Raw genomic sequence first — 20,639 nt, 5'->3', positions numbered from 1 at the left:
CTGTGTCTCACACAGCACACTCAACTCAACAAATGTGCGCAAGCGCCAACGTCTCTCTCTCTCTCTCTCTCTCTCTCTCTCTCTCTCTCTCTCTCTCTCTTCTCCTATATGCGTATATAAAAAGTTCTAGTCGCTTTTTGCTATAAGCGCGACTTAGCGACTACAAGTAGGTAGGTAGGTCTGTCTTATTGTCAATTCTGCAATCAGGCAGGCAGGAGCGAGGTACAATATAGCTTGAAGTTCAAAGTGAAGTCTTGTCGTCAGTCGGCAGTCGCGTCGTGTGAGTCAATGGGAACATGGCGACGACAAAATAATAACCTCTTCAGCAGCCGTCTTCTCGTTATAAATTCGCACGTAGCTCGTGGTAGCAGAAGCTCTGAGGCCTCCTCGGCGCAACTTTAAACTCATTCTGACGAACGGTCCAAGTCTGCGCAAGGTCAGCTGTCGGGATAATCGTCCCGAGGGGTGCAGTTGCCAGTTGCAGCGAGGAGAAGCCGATAGCTTACACCTACATCGCTACTAGTGCGCATACGAATCAAGGAGAAGTAGAGGTGGGTGCAGGCTCTTCTTCGCATTCTTACTTGCCACGCGGGTGAGTACCTGTCTCCGGTCTCGCCGCACACGCTTTCTGCACCGTTACTGCGGCTACTTATTGCGAGCAGACGTGAGAACAACGTGCCTTGCGTCGCGATCGCTGCTCGCCTTTTTCTACTGTGCAGACTGCAAGTGTGCACGGCTGTATATCTATACACACGTACAAGTACAGAGATAGCCGATAGGTGAATTAGCTGTAGGCATCCGCGCCCCCAGCGAGGACGTAGCTCTACCCCTTTTCCGCGTCTTCGCCCTCGAATCGGATGTTCTTTCGGACTTTTCTGCTACTTGAAAGGTAGGTAGACAGGTGCGCGTGAAATTCCTTGGCATGAGAGACAGAGACGGCGTTTGAGCGGCTGCAGAGCGAATTTAAGCCTGCAAGCGGCGATAGCCACACTACCCAAAATCAATACTATGGATGCGGCTGCCGGAACGTCATGACGAGACGAACGCACACAGATGACCGAATTTACTTGATTGAGCTCTGCGCCATTACGAGATAATCTTTTAATATTACTATTGTTCAAACTAGTTGCTGATGATTACTTTGCATTGCTAGGCACACTAAAATATGATGTCCGATCGCAAGGCAGAATTAGAAAGGAAAAAGGCCAAGCTTCAAGCCATCAGGGAAGAAAAGGAGAGAAGAAGAAGGGAAAAAGAGCAAAAAGATGTAAGATTATATACAATTCTACATAATCTTTACACATAGGTATTTTAATAGGTAATCTCAAAGTGAAAATTAATCATAGGTTGAAGAAGCTAGGATTCGGGCTTCAACGACCAACAAAGATCAACAGAAGGAGGTCGATGCATTGTTGTCGTCATTTGGTGTTGCACCAGTCTCAGGTAGTACAGCAATGTTTCAACCAAAATAGTCTTGTGCACATGGATTAACCTGATTGATTATTTATACAGAGGTGCTATCAAGTTTATCCAGTGTAAATTCGCTAGTTACTCCAGAGCAGAGTGTTACGGCTACTCCAGACACCAGCTTGCAGCCAAGTAGTATAAGCTCAGCACACAGGTAATCTAAATCTTTAAACAAGCTTGGATAGGTGCTTCACAATGAGAAACCATTCATCTGATGCATGATGATCAAAATGAGCAATAAATTCGTTTATAAAAGTTGCATTAAAGCGCTCTTTTTCCAAGCCGATAAAGCAGAACGAAAATCTTCTTTATCTAATTCGCTATTTCATTGTTGCTCCATTTCTTTGAGATTAAATACGGCGCACTACAAAGGGCGAAGTATCCACGTCCGTGTCGACCGCCTCGGACTCCCATATGCCATCACCAATCGTCATCCTCGCTTGGAAAACCTATATTCACCCCTATATATATATATACAAAGTTTCATTAATTGATGCCTTTTTTTCACGATCCCGAGTAGTGCACCGAAGAAGAGGAATCGCGAACTCACCATAGTTTCAGTAGCGCACACAAACATTCCACCCAAAGAGCCGGTTGTCTACACTAAGCAAACGCAAACAGCGCAGGTCGTCCACGCAAGCCACGACGGTGAGTACGATCTTGTCCAGACATCACTTGACTATCATCCACAATGTAATACATACTGTTTACGATATCACAACATCCCATGTTTACATTTCAACATTCACGACCCGCTATTTGCTACCTTTTCGATTTTTACATTGGTTAAAAATTGGGAAAGAGGGAAATAGAAAGAGAGAGAGAGAGAGAGAGATAAAAGCGAAGCATCAAAGTAATAGCGCTGTTTTCACTTGAATATATTTAATTAACATCCATTAAACTGTGAATATCATAACAGCATTCCAAGTTTTAAAATCCATCATCTCAAAATTTGATACACATCTTTTTATTAACGAGAATGTAAAATTTGAAACGAATATTTTTTTATTAAGTAATTGGCGATTTATCATAACAAGTACTAAGACCATGGATCTACTTGCATAGTATCACTTGCCAATCACTTAATATTCCATATCATCATATCATAATTAAATTTTACATAATTTATTTTTAATTGGTGAGGAAACTTACATATTCTCAAGAACTTTTTCACAAACGTAGCAAAAAATTAACACAGTACTCTTTGAGAAGCTGATTATTGCTTAAGTTAAAATCCTAATAAAACATTTTCAATAAAGAGTATGATCCAAATAGATACTGACTTGATGTACTGCATTAATTATTTGCAAACATTGATCTCATAATGGCGCATGATTTAAATAACTCATTTATATGTTCCACTAAAATCGACTAAATATACCTTATAACTCGTACAAACACGATCTCGCAGATTTTATTACACCAGGCCCGACTAGCTAATATTTAATAGAGGATTAACTAGTTACATGGTAGTATATATGTGTGATTCAGCAAAAAGCGATGATTATCGAAAAATTAACGACTCTGGTTCATCTCTAGCGGTTTTATATAAATCGTCAGTTACGCATACCGTTTGTATACACAAAAACGCGACAATTCAATAAACTATTTGATTTGAAAAACAAACAATAATACCATACTTGTAGCCGTAGATTATCTTGTTACTGTTTGTAATCTTGTTGATGGAAATTTCCTTCGTGTGCAATTTTTTTGTTTTGTATAATATCATTGACGCGTAACGGTTATTGTTGCAAAGTAAATGGCAAGTGAGAGGGTTAATTATGTCACTTTAGGAAATTAAAGTTAACACGCACGGTAATGTAGGTGAGAGTTGGAAAACGAAATGGCAGAGGGATTCGCACTATACCAAGCCTGAAAACTGTTCACGGCAATTTTATATGTAAACCTCACAGTCTCTTTTTATTAATCCATACACAAAATGCTGACTCAACTCTACCGTATGAAAATTATGAAATACAAAAATTAAAGTAGGGGAGTCGCGCCCAGTATGACTACCCATAGAGCCGTTTTCGGTGTAACTTTTCATTATTGATGCGGTCTAAAATGGCCTCATTCGTTTTCGGAAGCTGTAAAAACTTCAAATTAGACATTATACTGGGCGCATCACCTCTGTGCACAAGCATAGGTCAGAGTTTATTTAGCAACACAGTTGTTCTCTTTTTCACGTGTTACACACATTTCTCTCATTACGAATAATTTATATTTCTAAATAAGAAATACTTGGCAATTGATATGCAAGGAATCTGTTTTAAATGCTAAAAATTATTCTAACTCTTTGCAAATTAATGGCAGACTTTAGGTTTTGGCGCGTTACAACCCCTCCTCCCTTCCCCTGAGGAGTAGAAACGTAACAATAAAAAAAAATAATAATAATAATAACAACTGCCTTCAAACAGAAAAGTTATATATCTGTAGTAAAGCCCTGACTCTATAACGCTTGTGGTGTTTTTCCTGATTCATTATAATTAAAATATGCATACGCGTCTCTTCCCTTATCCTGCGATTACAAATCACGATCAATATGCGACTATGGGTGATGGACAATGTAAAGGACTGTCCGCCTCCTCTTCCACATACACCATCTACTCCTCCTGTTCGACAACCACACCAACTCATTCTTGCTCCGCAGGCTACTATGAGACCGACTGGTGGCGTCCCAGGAAAGGTGGGTCTACACCTAACTACCTATGTATGTTTCGTCTTCTTTTCACTTTGCTATCCTATGCGATTTTATCCGTATTTCTGTGATTATCGATGGTAGTAGATAATTATTGCGATGCACTTTTATTTTACTTTGCACGATTTGGCATCGAAGATATTTCAAGTTTACATTGATTGTATATAAGTCAGAATAAAAACTCTATTTATAATGTGTAAATGTTTATCATGTGCAATATACAATTTGTATTTGAAGAATTTTCGTTGCCGATCACTTTGATAAAGGGATAAAGTACAATCAGCTAAAGCTTATTCTAATCTTAACTCGAATAATTCTCACAGCTTACTTAACAATATTGCATTATATATTCTTCTCGTATAATTTTACAATTGCAACATATGGCAACACTTTTATAAAATTAACACTCAAAAAAACCTACTTTTCGATCTTGACCAATTGTTTTTCGCGATTAATGGCTTGTACTTATGTTGTCGTGTAAAAAAGCTGCCTTGCGTTTCGTAATTTGCAGATGCTTGCTCATTGTGATAGAGGAAAATTGGATTTTGTATTTTTTTATTTTTTTTTACAATGGTGCTTGGAATAATTTTATTGTCTTTTTTACTGTTAGAAGCCCTCACTTGCTAACAATATTAACTTATAATTTCACCGTTACAAATTTTTGTATAAAATAAATTGATTCAATAGGGTTGAATGAAGTCCAGTAGTGAATAAAACTTGTAACTGTGTATAATAAAACTTACTCACCTCGCTAAGTCAGTTTGGCGTCTGATTAACAACAGTGCGAACCAATTTTCGTAAACGCGACTGTCGGTGTTTATGAAAATGGCACATGAATGCTGGAGTAACTTAGGGAAGTGGGCATAAGTGTGACAAGGCATTTATCAATCACTTTTTACAGGCGCGTTCGATACAGTTGATTCATTGCTTGATACTTTATTTTTCATTAATTAAAAACATGAATAGTAAAAGTACTATTGCAGGAAATAGTCTAAATTATCTAAAAAAAAGATCATTACAGCGACAATGTGCATTTTTAATCGTTATAATTGTCTATTATCAATACAATATTTCAATATTAAAAGCATGGGTTGATAGAAGGGGATTGAGCTAATATAAAATCATAGTACAAATAGCTACTCGACGTACATTACTTTTTTATCGACACTCGGTGACCAAAGCTCGATTTTGCGAGACGCTGCTTCAAAATATCGATAAGCTAAATCAAGCTCTGCACATTTAGTATCAAAAAGTACGCCTCGGTACAAGTGCGAGATGAGATTTCAGACTCGTGTGACATTTCTACACTCGCTTCAGTTTCGCACTTGTATTGAAGAATACTATGAAACACGTGCAAGTAACTTTTTTCATGCACTCAAAAAGAATGGCAAGCTGTTTATTTCGAGAGTTTTTGACAAAACTGTTAAGGTGACCTATTACTCATTTATTTAAACAGCGGAGTAAGGGATTCATAGTCATTATTTCATAGGTTCGCTAAAACTTCTCAACTCATTTCATTAAATGTACGGATAAAAAAGGCCTTTACATAATTTACATATATCTCGAGAGAAATTTTTCGCTCGAATGATAATTTTAAAGCTTGTCTCCAACTCGACGTGCTAACATTTTTTTTTGGATCGAATCGCTCCATCTCAGAGCATCGATGCATGCGCAATGTTTTCGCTGTAATGATGTATAGCATGAGGGTCGAGTAACAGCAGAAAAAGCTATTAAACATTTTCTTAAAAACATAATGATAAAAACAAATTTAAAAATTTGTACCTCGGAGGAGCTATTGTAGATTTTTTAAATCAGTTACTTAGGAATTCAAATGACAATGAATATGTACGTTTCCTCCGAAGCGCTGATTTTATCCCGGCACTGTATCATGCAAATAATCTGCACTTTTTTGTACTGATCTACATTCAAAGTATATAAAGTTGATGAACTTTGACAAGGAGAGCATATCTTTTCTTATGAAAATCAATATAGTTTTCAGCTTAATATTCATTTGTTCGTATATGTGATTAATGATTTAATAATTTCTAAATAGATTCTTAAATACATAGCAAGTTTTAAAAATCGATGAAATCGTTAAAAACACTTATCCATATAATTTAAAAATTAAATAATTTATTTACATTGAGTGTAGAATTGTTTAATATATAACGCGCCGTAAAAGGATTCTAATGAAATACAATTTTTTCCCTGTCCTTCTCAGCTCATGCATTCGACTATTACGGTAAGTCACACATTTTTCTTGATTTCTACCGAATATAAAAATAGTTCAGTTTAGCAGTGTACAACCAAAATTAATTCATTTTTGTTCGATCAAATACATTTTTTTTTTTTACATATATAGTTGAAGAACGCGGCTAGTTGGGACAAAAATGTATGATATTGAGGCTCATAATGCGCTTTTATTATGTATATACAGCTTACAAGATAAAATCTGCATTGCGAGTATTTTGAAAACCAAGTTATTTATTACAAGCGAGAGGAAACGTACGGAGCAATTGGAACATTTCGATTAATAATTACAAAAATAAACATTTTACACTATAGGTATTTACTGAAACTTTTACATGATTTCACAGATTTGAGAAACCTTGAGTAGAAACATGAAATAATAAATAATTTTTGATTCTAAATTCGAAAAATAATTATTTGTTCTATCTCATGTTGGAAGACAGCATACCGGCAATTGAAATTATGAGGATTTTTACTCTATGCAAGTTATTCCCAAATTGCGCCAGTGTGCGTTGTTCCTGCCATAATAACAGAGTCCGTCCATTAACTGGTATAGGTCTCGTATAATGAACATGAAGAGGAATGCTCTCTATACAAAACAATTATATCATTGAACGCCAGGCTGACTCTGTTATCGTAACAGGGCCAACTGAATCGAGCTTGCAGGGCAAACATCCTCGTATTTATGATCTTGCAAGTTCTACTTTTGTTGTGTTTGGCTGTGTAAAGTATAGCAAAAAAAAAAAAAAAAAAAAAAGTTTCAAAACAGGTGAAAAATTTCTGATTAAAATTTAAAACAGTCTTTTCTTACCGTTTAGGATTTTCTGTAAAAGTAACTCTTGTCACTACTTAACGCACCTTCCAGAGTACTCAACTTTTCTTGCGTCTACTTACGTATAGCGATTGTTTATAGACTTTCGTGTATGGAAACCTAACCGTCATGGTGAGGATACTTGTACTAACTCTGAACACGGGGCATTTATCATAGGTGTTGGCTTTTAATTGAAATAGATTTTTCTTTGTGCAACTCATTGTCTGTAACTATTCTTGGCACATTTTGTCTTGAAAACAATGAAACTTTTTTAAATTTAAATCAAGTATATAATGTAAGCAAAGATTGTTTTTTTACATAAATTGAGTATAAGCAGATTTACGAGTTTTAGCATATATAAATCTATAACGGACACTATTAACTGAGAAGATACTCATTATTTAACGATTTCTTTTTGCCATGTAAATTACCGTTCACACACTTCTTTAATCACTTCGTGTGCGTGTGTGTTTATATTGCAGTATTACGCATCATTCATATTGTATATGGATAATCACTGAACGAATCGAAATTGATTATTTTATCGGCCGTTTTATACTTGAAGAGTAGTATTAACATTTAATCACCACTGACAAATGCTGTTTAACTTAACAAATGATTCACCATACCAATACGGTTAGCTGAGCGAAAGAGTGAGAGTCAAGTGACGTATGCAATTGCTTCAAACAAGGGAAATGTTTTTGCATGCTAATATGTGTTGTGCGGGTTAAAATTAATATCTGTCTACATACAGGGTGTTGATTCAATATTAAGAACAAATCAAGCTTTTGCGTAATAAATTGTCCAATACATCTACTAGGATTGGACTCGCTTGCTTTTAGAAATGCGCAATGTGAAATTTCCACGCTGATTCGGATAAAATAAAAACACAATGACGAACTTGTTTGATTTTACTAGAATAAACACCCTCTATTAAAACGTGACGTAGACCTGTGTGTTAAGTTCTTAACAATAGACTAATCTTCCTGTATTCTCAGTTTAGTATCGATGGATCTTAAGGTTGCTGCGTAAATATAAATTTAAGAAAACTTGAAACTTTCACGTAGTATTAATGTGATGGAATAAAAAAGTTTGGTAGAATATACGACAAAGTCATCGACAATATTCTGAGAATAGTCAGGATTTTTAAATGACAAATTACGATCTCGAATTGATTGAATTTTTCTTTTCCTTTCTTCAAGACGAGTACAATCTAAACCCTGGTTTAGAATGGGAGGACGAGTTTACAGGTAGGTGAATCTCCGAGAAACTCGACGTATTAGTATTTACATTATATATACGTTGCATCACATACCTTGATTGTTGGATGTTTTTGTTTATTTTTCTTGTTGTTGCTTGGTTTGCCATAACTTTATCACCATAGTGGGATACGCAAACAGAAACTAGATAAGAATAAAAGCAATTTGTCTCTGTAATCGAATCTTCAAAATTTTAAAGAATTTACTAGTAAAGCGCAAGACTTGAGATGTAAACACCGTCGTCAGGTGATTTGAAAAAATCAATTGGAAAACCGATTAAAAACATTAAGGTCCCGAGTAATCAAGTGAAATCGAACAGAAATTCTGTTGTCGATGAAAAGGTTAGAGGCAAAAAACTTGTTAGGTATAATCTGTCCTATGGATGATTTGTGCATGCGCTTATTATTGTTAGTCCTTTGCCAAGCGTAGTTTGTTTCTTCTTCATTCTTATTTATCGTGACTATTATTACTGTATTATTATTATGTTTTCTTTTTGTAATTTTTACCGATCGCTTTGGGAAACATAACATGATTTTATTTTTTAGCCACGTTCTCTTGCGAGCATGATTAGAACGGCAGTTTGAAGTATACATTATTTTCTTTCCTACACACACACCCACACACAACCTGCTGTAAGCTAGCACATTTATGCACACCACACTATACCTTGTACCGTCCAAGCATGTATTTTTTCATTGAATAGAAACTTCGTGAAACGTTGTACTGATCAGTTTTCACTGCCACTGTACGTCACGAGACTCAGGAAGCTGCGTTAACATCCCCACATTTCTTTTTCTTATTATTTTCACCTCGTACAAGGATGCATCATTTTTCAATCTCACAATATCATTTTTTTCTTCAAACGCGCTTGAGCCCTTGAGCCCTCGGAGAGCAAGGAACCTTAGACGTTTAAATATGATCGATATCAGAGCATGAACTATCGTATCTGTAAGCTGTTATTTCTTCGCATCCGTAAAATCGTACTTGGAACGATCACATTTTCTCCCTTTTTGTTTTTTGTTTTTTGTTTTTTTTTTTTTTTCGTCCAGAGCTGCATGCGCGATTCGAATGTCTCGATGCGGTAACAAGTCATGGTTGTCCTATAGTGTCCGCACCTCTGTAGAAATCCTTGTACCGCGCCAACGAGTGAGGTTGGCTAATTATCGTTTTCGATATCTGTTTCATCCCCCGTGACATTATAGAACTCGTTGTTATGTCGTATACGTATAGATAGATTTGTTATTGGTTCTCCTGTATACGCAGCACCGTCGTCAGTCGCTTTGCCATTGTACGTAGAGCTATTGGCGTACAAAACGACCGGCTAGAGTAAGGTAGGAGTAACGCATCTCGGCGTATGTATGACAAATAGAGAAGAGCGTTAGGGACTATCGTAGAGTGTGTTTGCGAGTTAGTAGTATAGGGCGCTAGTGCGTGGGACCGACTTATTCACCACAGTTTTGACATATGACGACGGCCAAGCCGAGGATGAAGAGAGCAGTCTGCCGCATCTCGATGGCTTTCAAAGCAAGCTGCCGCCGGGGATCCTGCCCCACGGACTGCCCCAGGTCAAGGAGGTGCAGCCGGCCATCACCCAGGTGGAGAAGGAGAAGGAGAAGGAGAAGCCGAAGGAAGGTTAGCGACTCGTTGGGCCGTGTGTCCGATATTCTGAAATTAACCGAAAATAACCGTGACACGCAGTGCGGGAGCTGAGCGAGGAAGAGAAGCAGATGATCATCCTGTCGGAGGAGTTCAAGCGCTTCATCGACAGGTCGAGCAGAATCGTCGAGCGGGCGCTCGGCGAAGCCGTCGACATTTACACGGACTACACCGGCACGATGGACGGGGAGGACGGAATGTACGCGCGGCTGCTTTACCCACCCGAATCCCAATGTACAACTAGTGTAGCTAATGTGATTTGACGTGCGCGCAGGGACGACAAGAGCCACCAGTGCCTCTGGCTGAACCGCTTCTTCTTCGACGAGCGCTGGTCGCGCAACCGCTGCGTCACCGCCATGGACTGGTCGCCGCAGTTCCCCGAGCTGCTCGCCGCCGCCTACAACAACAACGACGACACGCCCAACGACCCGGACGGCGTCTGCCTCGTCTGGAACACCAAGTTCAAGAAGACCACGCCCGAGTTCATCTTCCACTGTCAGTCGCCCGTCATGTCCACCACCTTCGCCAGGTTTCACCCGAACCTCATCCTCGGCGGCACCTACTCGGGCCAGGTCGTCCTCTGGGACAACCGGGTGCAGAAGAGGACCCCCATACAGCGCACGCCCCTCTCCGCCGCCGCGCACACAGTGAGTTGGCCCACGGCCTACTTCTGGCCTACTCGGACGAGCCTCATCCCCTCATCCTACCCTTGTACCGCCTTACCGTGTTGCAGCACCCGGTCTACTGCCTCAAGGTGGTCGGCACGCAGAACGCGCACAACCTCATCAGCATATCGACCGACGGGAAGATGTGCTCCTGGAGCCTGGACATGCTGTCGCAGCCGCAGGAGACGCTCGAGCTGCAGAACAAGCAGTCCAAGCAGATCGCCGTGACGCAGCTGGCCTTCCCCAGCGGGGACGTGAACAACTTCGTCGTCGGCAGCGAGGACGGGACCGTCTATTCCGGTAAGTAGGCGACTCCCCCTGATGATGATGATCCCCCGCATCGTACAATATTTTGCGCGACCTCCTATCTAGCTTGCCGACACGGCACGAGGGCAGGCGTGACCGAGACCTACGAGGGACACCAGGGCCCCATCACGGGCGTCGACACGCACGCGGTGCCCGGCGGCATCGACTTCTCCCACCTCTTCCTCAGCTCCTCCCTCGACTGGACCATCAAACTCTGGAGCCTCAAGGAGAACAAGCCGCTCTACTCGTTCGAGCACAACAGCGACTACGTCTACGACGTGGCCTGGTCGCCGAGTCATCCGGCCGTCTTTGCCGCGGTCGACGACTCGGGCCGGCTCGATCTGTGGAACCTCAACCAGGACACTGAAGTGCCCACGGCCAGCGTCATCGTCGACGGCTGCCCCGCGTTGAACCGAGTCTCCTGGACGCCGAGTGGTCTCCACGTCACGGTTGGCGATGACAGTGGAAAGATCTGGGTCTACGATGTCGCTGAGGTATGCGCGTACGAGTGTATATAACGAAAAAACGCCACGTGCGCCCTATTTTAACCCGTCCGGCCCGCTTTCTCTGTTCCCAGCATCTGGCGCACCCCCGGATGGACGAGTGGAACAAATTCTTGTACTGTCAGCAAGATTTCAAAAACAACAAAGCCGACGAAGAATTGGACAAACTGAACCTTAGCTCGGGACCATCGTCGCTGTCGTCGATGGCTTCGATGACTTCGGCTCCGCTTAGATAAGCACTCCACTAACAGCTATTAGCTATACTATAACAAAACTGAGACCTCTTGTGTTTTTCTCGTCATTATCGCTGTCTCTTATACAACTGGCTTTGAAAGAAATTTTGTTTCTCCGCAATAGCGTTGTCATTGAGGAAAGAGAAACACAAAACAGACCTTCTATAGATAATTATTGATAAGGAATGTTGACAAGAACATGAATGGAAAAGGAAAAAATATGTAGCTCTATACATGTGCGCGCGCGCGTGTAACACCTGCAGGAAAAAGTGGTCGAGAATTCGCTCTATAAACGAATTTGATCTCTGCTAAATCAAATTCATTAATCAATATATGATATGTAAAAAGTTTAAAAACGTATTACAAGCTTTATATAAGAGCATCATAGTTATTATAATTTATTTAATTGTAAGAGAGCTATTTAAGATTGTAAGGTTTCAGTGATTGTTGAAAATGATGCGCTCAACTGACTTATGTAAATTGCTGTACAAGAAGCTTTTTTTAAAAGACATTCTTTTTTTCATATTATATTAATAAAAATTTTGAAAGTCACGTACATTTTTCTCTTCATTTCTCTTGTTATCAATTCTCAAAACGATTAAAAAATCAAACGTTTATTACTGGATTGTATTTGAATAATCGAACTATTAACAATTTGAATTTCGTTATATTACGATTTCTCAATACAATATATGATGAATGACAAAAACTTGTTCCTTACAAGAGCCTATACGCTATAAAATACCTTAAAACTCATTCATCTTCAATGATTATATAAATAACGGCGCTGTTATAATTATTACTTACAATATTACTCTGACTAACTTGGTTATAGAAGATGAAGGGCTTTTTCATCCTTTGGATTTCATTTTGTCATTATACAAACATGTAATAGCAATTCATTCGGTATGTACAAATGGTTTAACAATAATTATCGAAACATCATTTTGGCACTCTTAACAACAGAGCAACTTATTCTAAACGGTTCATATATCATACGTGAATGAGGATTCTAAATTTTCCATACTTTTTTACTTTATTCATCTATTCAGAGACTTGGTTAACAAAATTTTCTATAAACAATCCTGTATCAAATTCTTTTGGCTTCATTTAAAATCTTGTATGAAAATTCATCTTTGTGGCTTATAGCAACTCTTTTTAAACGCCTGTGTTTATCCCGATTTTCTTACTAGGTGCATTTGATATATAATACAAGTGCTATTAAATGGAAACACTCTAAATCATTTGTCAGAGTTCAACTTTGACTCTTGCAACATTATTACATAATTAATAAAATATTTCGTTAGCTACATCATTCGACTAAAATATATACATTAGTATAGGTACATGCGTACATTTTGTCATCACAATTATCCACATTTATGTACACATCGTCCCTTTAACACGGTGCGGTTATTTTTCATCGCACCAGAAAAGAGAAAACAAAAACAAGGAAAAAAATCAGATCGCATTCTGTACTCCCGATTTTCCCGCACATCGGGATCTTTCACAGCCTAATAGTATATGTATATATATATATACCTCATGCATACTCATTGTCTTGCGCAACTTTCTCATGTATCAACAATTCGTTCTTACGCATACATTATGCTCTCAACACTGTGTGAAAACGTTGCAACCTACTCGACTACTTTTTACAAGAGAGACGAAGAGGATAAAAGATAACAATATACGTACGTTTATAAAAAAATAATAATAATAATGATAATAATAAATAAGTAAAAAAATAAACGGTCGCGACGAAGCCAAGTTAAAAAAAATAGAGATATACGCATAGTTTACGCCTCGAGCGCCAGGGTGCGGGATATACGCTCGTAAAATTGAAATAATTGGCTATGTCGATTGTGAGATTACTTGTATCGCCTAGAGTGCGTCATATTGTGAAAATTCGAGTTTTTGCCGCTTCAATTGCATCGCATACAACAGTCTCGAATAAATACGGCATTCGACGCAACGCGGAGATTCGTTTCTTTACTCTCGTGCCCTCCTCCTCTTTTGAGCTCGAAGCCATCTCTCGATTTCGCAAGGACACTTGTATGCTCAAAAGAAAAGGAGAGAGCAAGTTGCAATTCGATATACTTGTTAGACTGCAGAGAGAGCCAAGCCCAGCCGAGCAAGAACCATTTCCTTTCGCAGTCGCGTGATTTCCCAGTAAACGTCGTGAACTGCAACAAGGGATATAACGTTTATATAAAAAAACTTTGCTTCTGGTGCTATAAAGAACTAATCGATGAATATTTCAATGTGGTTTGCGAGGTTTTACGAGAACTCACCGGAACTTTTGACAAGGCCTCGCTCGACGTATCGAAGATAATTGAGCAAGTCGCAAACTGCTATGATCTGTCGGAACGAAAAAACATCAAAGTTGTAAGGTCGAGTTCTGAATAAGAAATAGTCAACTCCCGAAGTAGACGAAACTTACCCTATTTCTACATATCTGGGATATACAGTGCCACTTGTTTTCTTGATCTCCCATTCGCATTCTGTAGTGGCATTGTCTGGGCTCTTCCAGTAGGGCGCACCTTCTGAAAGCAGAAAAAGCATCGTCGCTTGTATTGCTATGCGAGCATTTTCGTAGGCAATGATGTATCTGGATAGTGAAGAAAATCAACAGACTTGGGAAAGCCGAGCTTGGCCTTGTCGCCAACGGCCTCGACAAAAATGATACCGTCGAGCACAGCCTGCCTAACTTGTGCACCAAGCTCGGCGTTGGGAAAGTCCAGGCAGAGGTCAATGTCCTCCCTAAAGATGCGTTCGACGAAAGGCTCGCTCTTGTCCACGCAGGGATTGGCCTTCCACCGGAGGAACTCGGCATGGACGCGCGGGTCCACCTCCAGGGCGAGTTCGCGGCACTCCTTCTCCTGTTGCTGCTCCTTTTCGGTGGAGATCTGGCTGAGCAGATACCTCTCGCGCTTTTTCTCGCGTTCTCTCTCCGGCAAATCCCTGTCGGGCACGCAGCCGTCAGCGTTGCTGCCACAGGGCAAGGAGGATCTCTGCTGCTGCTGGTGCTGGTGCTGGTGCTGCTGGTGCTGATGCTGCTGATGCTGCTGCTGCTGCTGCTGATGCTGCTGCTGCTGCTCTCTCTGGGGCGAGTCGGGCGGCGAGCTGTCTCGGCCGTACTTGAGATTGAAATGCGAGGGCGAGCGACGGTGCTGCTTCTTGGCGAAGATGCCGCCCGAGTGGTGCGCCTCCTCCGCGGAACTACCGCCGCCGATTTGCGGATGTAGGTGTGGATTGGGTTGGGCCGGTGTCGAGGTCAGCACGAGGGTCTTCAAGGCGGCCACCTCGGCAGCCAACACTTCGGCCTTCATACGGCTCTCCTCGAGCAGCCGCTCAGCCGTCGCCTGGCGCTGATTAGCCTCGCGTACCATGTTGTGCGCCTCCTGCAACGTCATCGCGGAGCGCGCGCGCGCGCGCGTCAGTCGACTGTACGTTGGACAGTGCGTTCGTAATTGTATGAATGTGCATTCGACATACCTGGAAGAGGCTGGCGGTGAGCTCCTCGAGCTCGGCTTCCACATCCTGCCTGATGCGCGACAACCTCGCGACCTCTTCGTCCTTGAGCCTCAATTCCTCGTGGGCCCGGCGCAGCTCCTCCTGCAGCTTGGCGATGGCCGGCTCTTTGGCTGCTGTCTCGCACTCGTCCTCCGCGGCCTCCTCGCTGCGATCCTTCGACGGCTCTAGCGACTCGCCGCCGGTAGATGACGCGACCGGGCTGCTCCTTCTCTTCGAGTCACCCTGGCGCAGAAGGTTTAGGTATAATAGACCGTTGGCAGATGGCGGGTGTGTATCGCCGCGAAATCGTGTAGGTGGACTTACGTTTTCGGTCTGTTTACTATCCTCGATGTCCTTCTGAACGCCGCTGCTGCAGCTGTTATTGTTGCTCTGGTTGTCGCCGTCGTCGACGTTGTTGTTGTCGTAGTGGTTGGGACTGGCGTAGTTGAAGATCGTCGGGGGCTTCGCGGAACTGGAACATATATATATACGCGTAACGCGATATAACCTATGAAAAACACGAAAAAACGTGCCGCGAGGGATGCATCGCCGAAGTAAAGGAGGGACTTTGCTGGGTGAGTTTTTGCCTCGCTGTAATTATTCGTTTGCGCCCGCACACATACCTGTCTCGACAGAACTTGACGTCGTCCTCGTCGAAGAGGCTGGTCGGCTCGTCGGCCTCCTCGTCCCTCTTGGGTGTCGCGTAACCGAAGAGATCGGTGGCCGCCCTGGCCAAGTCGCTCTTCAGAATCGGATGGGGCGCGGCGTGACCGAGTCCCGGAGCGGCGCAGTCCGCCTCGTCGCCGTAGAGCTCGTCCTCGTCGGTGGTGTACTCCTCGTCGCCGGTGGTCCCGGTGCTGCCGGCTCGGCGATGCTTCGTCGTCAACGGCCGGTAAGCGTACTCGCTCGAGGCCGTCGTCGTGCCCGAGTCGCTCGAATCCATCGACGAGGGCTGCTGCTGCTCTTGCACGGACTTCATGCTGCTTCGGTGTTGCTCTGAAAGCCGGTTTTGTCATTAAGCACAGAGTTCTGAAAAGCGTGTCTAATATCAGATTTTTTCATTTTACACTTTTTTACTATTATTTACATTGTGTGTGTGTGTGTGTGTGTGCGTGCGTGTGTGCGCGCGGCGTTTGGAGGAAACAAAGACGGCGGTGAGAATGCAGAAAAAAGGATCGTTAAAATTCAGGAATCTACGCGCATGAGAGAACACGTTGTACGGCACAGAGTATACAATTATGTACTCTCGTATTCTCTTGCAATGCAATATTCACGGTTTACTCCGACATCGCGTTTCCGTCCGCACTTTTCCCGCATAAAATAATTTTTATCAGAGCTCGTTCGCGTTCGTCTTTTGCATCGATAGAGCAATACTTATCAACTTGAGTACCTATATACTCGACTTTTCTTCGTCCTATAACTGCATCATCGCAATGGGTCTTATTTCTGGAGCGGGGTCAGCGCACCCGAGAGAAAGAGCGAGGAAGAGAGAGAGAGAGAGAGAGAGAGAGAGAGAGAGAGAAAAGAGAAAGAAAGCTGCGGCCTTTTTCCCATCCCCGTCGCTTTGAGCCACAAGCGCGTCGTCGTAAGTCGAGAGCAAGATTCGATTTTATCAAACTGCAGGCACGCGTACCCGAGAGTTTGAGCGTGCTTTCTAATTCAGCTGACTTTCTAAATCATCAAGCACAGCAGCTGCTGCTCCATCTGAGGCAGACTGCCGAGGATGGAATATCATTGGACTTTGACTTTGTCAAAACGCGGCGGCGCGGATCGGAATGTGGATTGTGGCGTATAATAGTGTAGGCTATAGGTACAGCAGAGCCGTAGCCGTACCAAGCCGTGACTGCTTCCACTTTTAGCGCAGAGCTCCCGAGCTCCCGCTCACTCCCGTCACTGCGTACGCAGCGTGCGGGGCTGTATTGACAAGCGAGGCACACGTATGCAAATCTTTGTTTTGCCTTTGATCGCCTCTGGCTCTCGAGTCCGTGTGCTGAATTCCGCGCGATTTTCGAAAGCTAAGACCGCTTCTGCATACTTACGTACGCTCAGCTCAGCCGATTGGCTTTAGAAAGTTGGTTAAAGCAGCTTTCTTTCCGAAAAGCATTCCTCTTGCCGGCTCGTCGGGAAAAGCGCACTGCAGAAACGCTGCTCGTCGCGGCTCAGCCTGCCGCGGAGCTGTACACGCCGAAATCGAGCTGCGAGGCAGACAGGTACGCGCACAGGTGTACGTAATAACTCGCGCGAGCACACTCCGAGCTGCGAGAGAAGTCAGGCGGCGACTGGCGCGCTCGGCGCTCTCCGATCTCTCTCTCTCTCTCTCTCTCTCTCTCCCGCTCGCCGCGCTATATCCGTACACAACGCCCCCACCATCGCTCGGTCTCGCGCTCGCGCTACGATTTTAAACTGCGCATCGCGAGGCCACTCCGCGGCCCTTTGCCCCCTTCATTTTCAGGCTTTTCCGGAGAGTCAGTGCGCTGCTATCACAATCGACGTTGCATCTCGAAGGCGATGCTCGCACTCGCTCCGGAAAAGTCCTGCAATTACCTTTGGCGATCTCTCCGTGCGGGCATTGCGTAACTTGCCAGCTACGGGCTGCGGCCGTAACGGCATCGTGCTAACGGGAGAGCGGCGATCGCCGCCGCCTCAAGACGAGCAACTCTTTCTCTCTCTCTCTCTCTCTCGCTCTCGCTCTCTTTCTGCGGCCATTAATCGTCAATTATGCCGTTGGTGCGCGTCCAGTGCGGTGGAGCTTAATCGCGAGCAATTGCCGCTTGTCCCGAGCAATTCGGCCTCACTGCTTAATAGCGCGCAGTCGTTCGAGCTGATGAGCGCTCAAAAGGCCGAACCGACCCGCACGGCTCGGCGCTCTTATTTATCTTCTAATTGTCCAGAATGTAATTATGTAATTTCAGGGCTTCCTCGCTCTTCTCCCACTCGACTTGCAGTGCTCCGAGCTTGTAACGGGCTGACATTGAAGCTCTGCCAAAAAAGCGTAATTTTAGATAGCCTTTTGCGTGCGCGCTAGAATGTGCTAGAGTTGCCATGGATACGCTATGTCGATGGAGAGAAAGTGCGCAGATTGTTTAGAAAACGAAGAATCGCTTGCGCTTCTAGATTATAATTATATGATTGCTGACTGGCACGTGGAAACGCGAGTCGTACAGAGAGCGCATAAAGGAGCGGAAGGAGCGGAGGAAATGCAGGTGCTCTCGATTCGCATATCCGAACTGTCAGTGGGCAGTCCTCCTAGCCGAGAGAGCCCCGCGGCGCTTCGGCTGTTGCGCTAGCCACAAGAGCAGGAAAAGGATGAGCTATAGGCAGAAGAGGGGGCGGGAGGCGAGGCCGTCCCACCGGTTTCCGAACGGATTCCTCTGCCTCGGAGAGAGAGAGAGAGAGCGCGTTGGTGCGCGGCGCGCTGCTCCGGTATTTAATTTCTTGCTTTCCATTGTCTTGCGCCGCAGCTCTTTGCTGGCTTCTTCCATCGGAAGCTACCTCCCTCTCTGATTCGCGAAACGAGTTCTCGCTGCCGTCGTCACCTCGACTGGACAAAAGAGCCGTTAACGCGATGTCGTTTTCGTTACTATTGCTGTTAGTCAGCTCTTTTCTCATTTTCTGCGTAATAAAGAGCGAGAGCGATAGCGCGGCGCGCATGACGCAAAACTGCTGATACGTCCTCGTCTCGGGGCGATATGCCCGTCGGGTCATCGCATTTCAGCGCGGCCGCTTCTGAATAACCGCGCGCGAATAGCAGCCTTACCCTTAAAGGCATTTCACGGCGATCTCTCCGCGCAGTTTCGCTCTTTCGGGCGACCTCTGTACCGAGAGATGAGCGCCGCGCTACGATGTGGTTTCGCAAGCGCAATACGCTCGTTCCGCTGCGGATGCGCGCGAGACGTTGCTCAAGAACTCACGAGACCTACTTTTACTCGGAAAACCCGAGGCACGGGTGCGCGCGCGTGCCGCAACTACACAGTACCTCGATACGGCTCGAGGTTCGAGTACAAGACGCGAACGCGTCCTGCTCTTCTCGCGCGCGGCGATCATCACAATTTTCAGAATCGCACTCGCTTTGTTCGCCCAGCGTATTGACACATTGCGCGCGCGCGCCTGTGTCTGTGTCTCTGTGTGTGTGTGTGTGTGTGTGTGTGTGAGAGAGAGAGAGAGAGAGGCAGGAGAGCATGCAGCGCGCAGCGCCGGAACAGGAATTATCGATCGAGTTGGACCAATCGCGGATGCACGCGAGATTGGGGAGAGCGCAGGAATTCCGGGCAGAAAAGTTCAGAGTCTCACCTGCGGGGATGCGCTCGTCCAAGGCACGCTGCAGCGGACGAGTTGAGAGGAAGACTGTTGACTCGCCGCGGGCCGAGCAGCGAAGAGGCGTGACGCGCGTGCGGTCTCTGTTGCATCCGTACAGGCGCGCCGCGAGACTCTCACTGCCGAGTGCCGGATGCAGAGAGCAGCGGCGGCGTCCTTGGCGAGAGGCTCGCGCCGGCGTACTCGTGTCTCGTACGCGGCGCCAGGGCCTGGACTCTGGAGGCGCTCCGTACGGCTGTGATCTGGGATACCTAATCCGCCGCTGCTCGCTTTTTCACCTCGCACTCGGCGACCCGTGCACGACTCCCGCAGGCTGCTGTGTGTCAATTCACGTTGCGCGAAAGATTACAACTAGGTATACCTATAATATTCGAGACTGCGGACGAGGCTGACTCAATCGGTAAGTCGCCACGACAGCGACGTGCCTCGCTCGCTCGGTACCGGCGCACTTTATTTTATTACCTTTTATTTCAATGCCTTGCTTTATCTTTCTGTTTCACTTCAGTTGTCAGATTGACGCGTCGATTCGAAAATGTGCTCATAGCAGTTTGCTCGTAACATCTTGACGTTTCCTGGGATGACGGCACAAGGCACACTCCCGCGTATGCTCTTCAAAGTCAAAGCCTTCTCAATAAACAAGATGACTGCTACGTTGCTCATCGCATGATTGAAACGCAATTTCAATACTTACAATGTTTCATTATTTTTATTCGATATTAAATTAGTCGTTTTGACAAGTGCAAGTGAAACATTGACGCTATGAAAAAAAAAAAAAAAAATATTGATCCGAGTATACTCGAGCTGCGTTAAAAGCATTTGTAGCGTCGAGTCATAAATAGTTTCTCTCGAGTTCATTGTTCAGTCACTATCCCCTCACTGTGAGCGTCATATGACACTGTAACTTTAATGCAGTACGTGGAGATTTTGAAGGCAACCACCTCCAAACGGAACGATTCAGGAA

At 44.0% G+C, this 20,639-nt stretch overlaps 2 protein-coding genes and 1 long non-coding RNA gene across 43 annotated transcripts; 2 read left to right on the top strand and 1 right to left on the bottom strand.

Annotated features, from left to right (window-relative positions):
* Positions 1-84: 84 nt before the first annotated feature.
* On the top strand, positions 85-12,404 carry LOC100122948 (cytoplasmic dynein 1 intermediate chain). 35 transcript variants are annotated; one of them, XM_003426299.5, is made up of 14 exons: positions 414-551; positions 1,154-1,267; positions 1,347-1,443; positions 1,513-1,621; positions 1,988-2,115; positions 4,118-4,153; positions 6,387-6,407; positions 8,429-8,476; positions 9,965-10,117; positions 10,184-10,340; positions 10,416-10,788; positions 10,875-11,106; positions 11,179-11,606; positions 11,690-12,404. In XM_003426299.5, the coding sequence occupies exons 2-14, from the start codon at positions 1,166-1,168 to the stop codon at positions 11,849-11,851; spliced, it is 2,046 nt and encodes a 681-aa protein (XP_003426347.1). In that variant the 5' UTR covers positions 414-551; positions 1,154-1,165; the 3' UTR covers positions 11,852-12,404. The 35 variants fall into 35 exon arrangements, with proteins under 35 accessions (XP_008206517.1, XP_003426346.1, XP_031783494.1 ...); XM_016983551.3 differs by having other exon boundaries at positions 9,941-10,117; XM_016983548.3 differs by having other exon boundaries at positions 4,118-4,177; positions 9,941-10,117.
* On the bottom strand, positions 12,223-20,031 carry LOC100122937 (guanine nucleotide exchange factor for Rab-3A). 7 transcript variants are annotated; one of them, XM_008208281.4, is made up of 8 exons: positions 19,655-20,031; positions 15,988-16,360; positions 15,689-15,836; positions 15,347-15,607; positions 14,486-15,252; positions 14,292-14,394; positions 14,143-14,209; positions 12,223-14,034 (listed from the first exon to the last, which is right to left on the bottom strand). In XM_008208281.4, the coding sequence occupies exons 2-8, from the start codon at positions 16,341-16,343 to the stop codon at positions 13,952-13,954; spliced, it is 1,785 nt and encodes a 594-aa protein (XP_008206503.1). In that variant the 5' UTR covers positions 16,344-16,360; positions 19,655-20,031; the 3' UTR covers positions 12,223-13,951. The 7 variants fall into 7 exon arrangements, with proteins under 7 accessions (XP_008206503.1, XP_032454317.1, XP_032454318.1 ...); XM_032598426.1 differs by lacking the exon at positions 19,655-20,031 and adding an exon at positions 17,404-17,674; XM_032598427.1 differs by lacking the exon at positions 19,655-20,031 and adding an exon at positions 17,408-17,652.
* Positions 19,272-20,502, top strand: LOC116416956. The gene is made up of 2 exons (XR_004227261.2): positions 19,272-20,078; positions 20,184-20,502. It is a non-coding gene; the product is annotated as an uncharacterized LOC116416956 (long non-coding RNA).
* The last annotated feature ends 137 nt before the right edge of the window (positions 20,503-20,639 follow it).

This window comes from Nasonia vitripennis, chromosome 3, assembly GCF_009193385.2.
Source record: "Nasonia vitripennis strain AsymCx chromosome 3, Nvit_psr_1.1, whole genome shotgun sequence".
Lineage (NCBI taxonomy): Eukaryota > Metazoa > Arthropoda > Insecta > Hymenoptera > Pteromalidae > Nasonia > Nasonia vitripennis.
This window is presented reverse-complemented; position numbering and strand designations above follow the sequence as displayed.

Bases quoted from the DNA above. Each gene is read 5' to 3' on its own strand.
- LOC100122948 (XM_016983542.3), top strand. From the start codon at position 1,166: ATGATGTCCGATCGCAAGGCAGAATTAGAAAGGAAAAAGGCCAAGCTT. The intron at 1,444-1,512 runs GTAGTACAGCAA...TTATTTATACAG, and splicing joins TGGTGTTGCACCAGTCTCAG to AGGTGCTATCAAGTTTATCC. The intron at 11,107-11,178 runs GTAAGTAGGCGA...CCTCCTATCTAG, and splicing joins GGACGGGACCGTCTATTCCG to CTTGCCGACACGGCACGAGG.
- LOC100122937 (XM_031927635.2), bottom strand. From the start codon at position 16,343: ATGAAGTCCGTGCAAGAGCAGCAGCAGCCCTCGTCGATGGATTCGAGC. The intron at 15,837-15,987 runs GTATGTGTGCGG...TATATGTTCCAG, and splicing joins GTCAAGTTCTGTCGAGACAG to TTCCGCGAAGCCCCCGACGA. The intron at 14,210-14,291 runs GTAAGTTTCGTC...TCGTTCCGACAG, and splicing joins CCCAGATATGTAGAAATAGG to ATCATAGCAGTTTGCGACTT.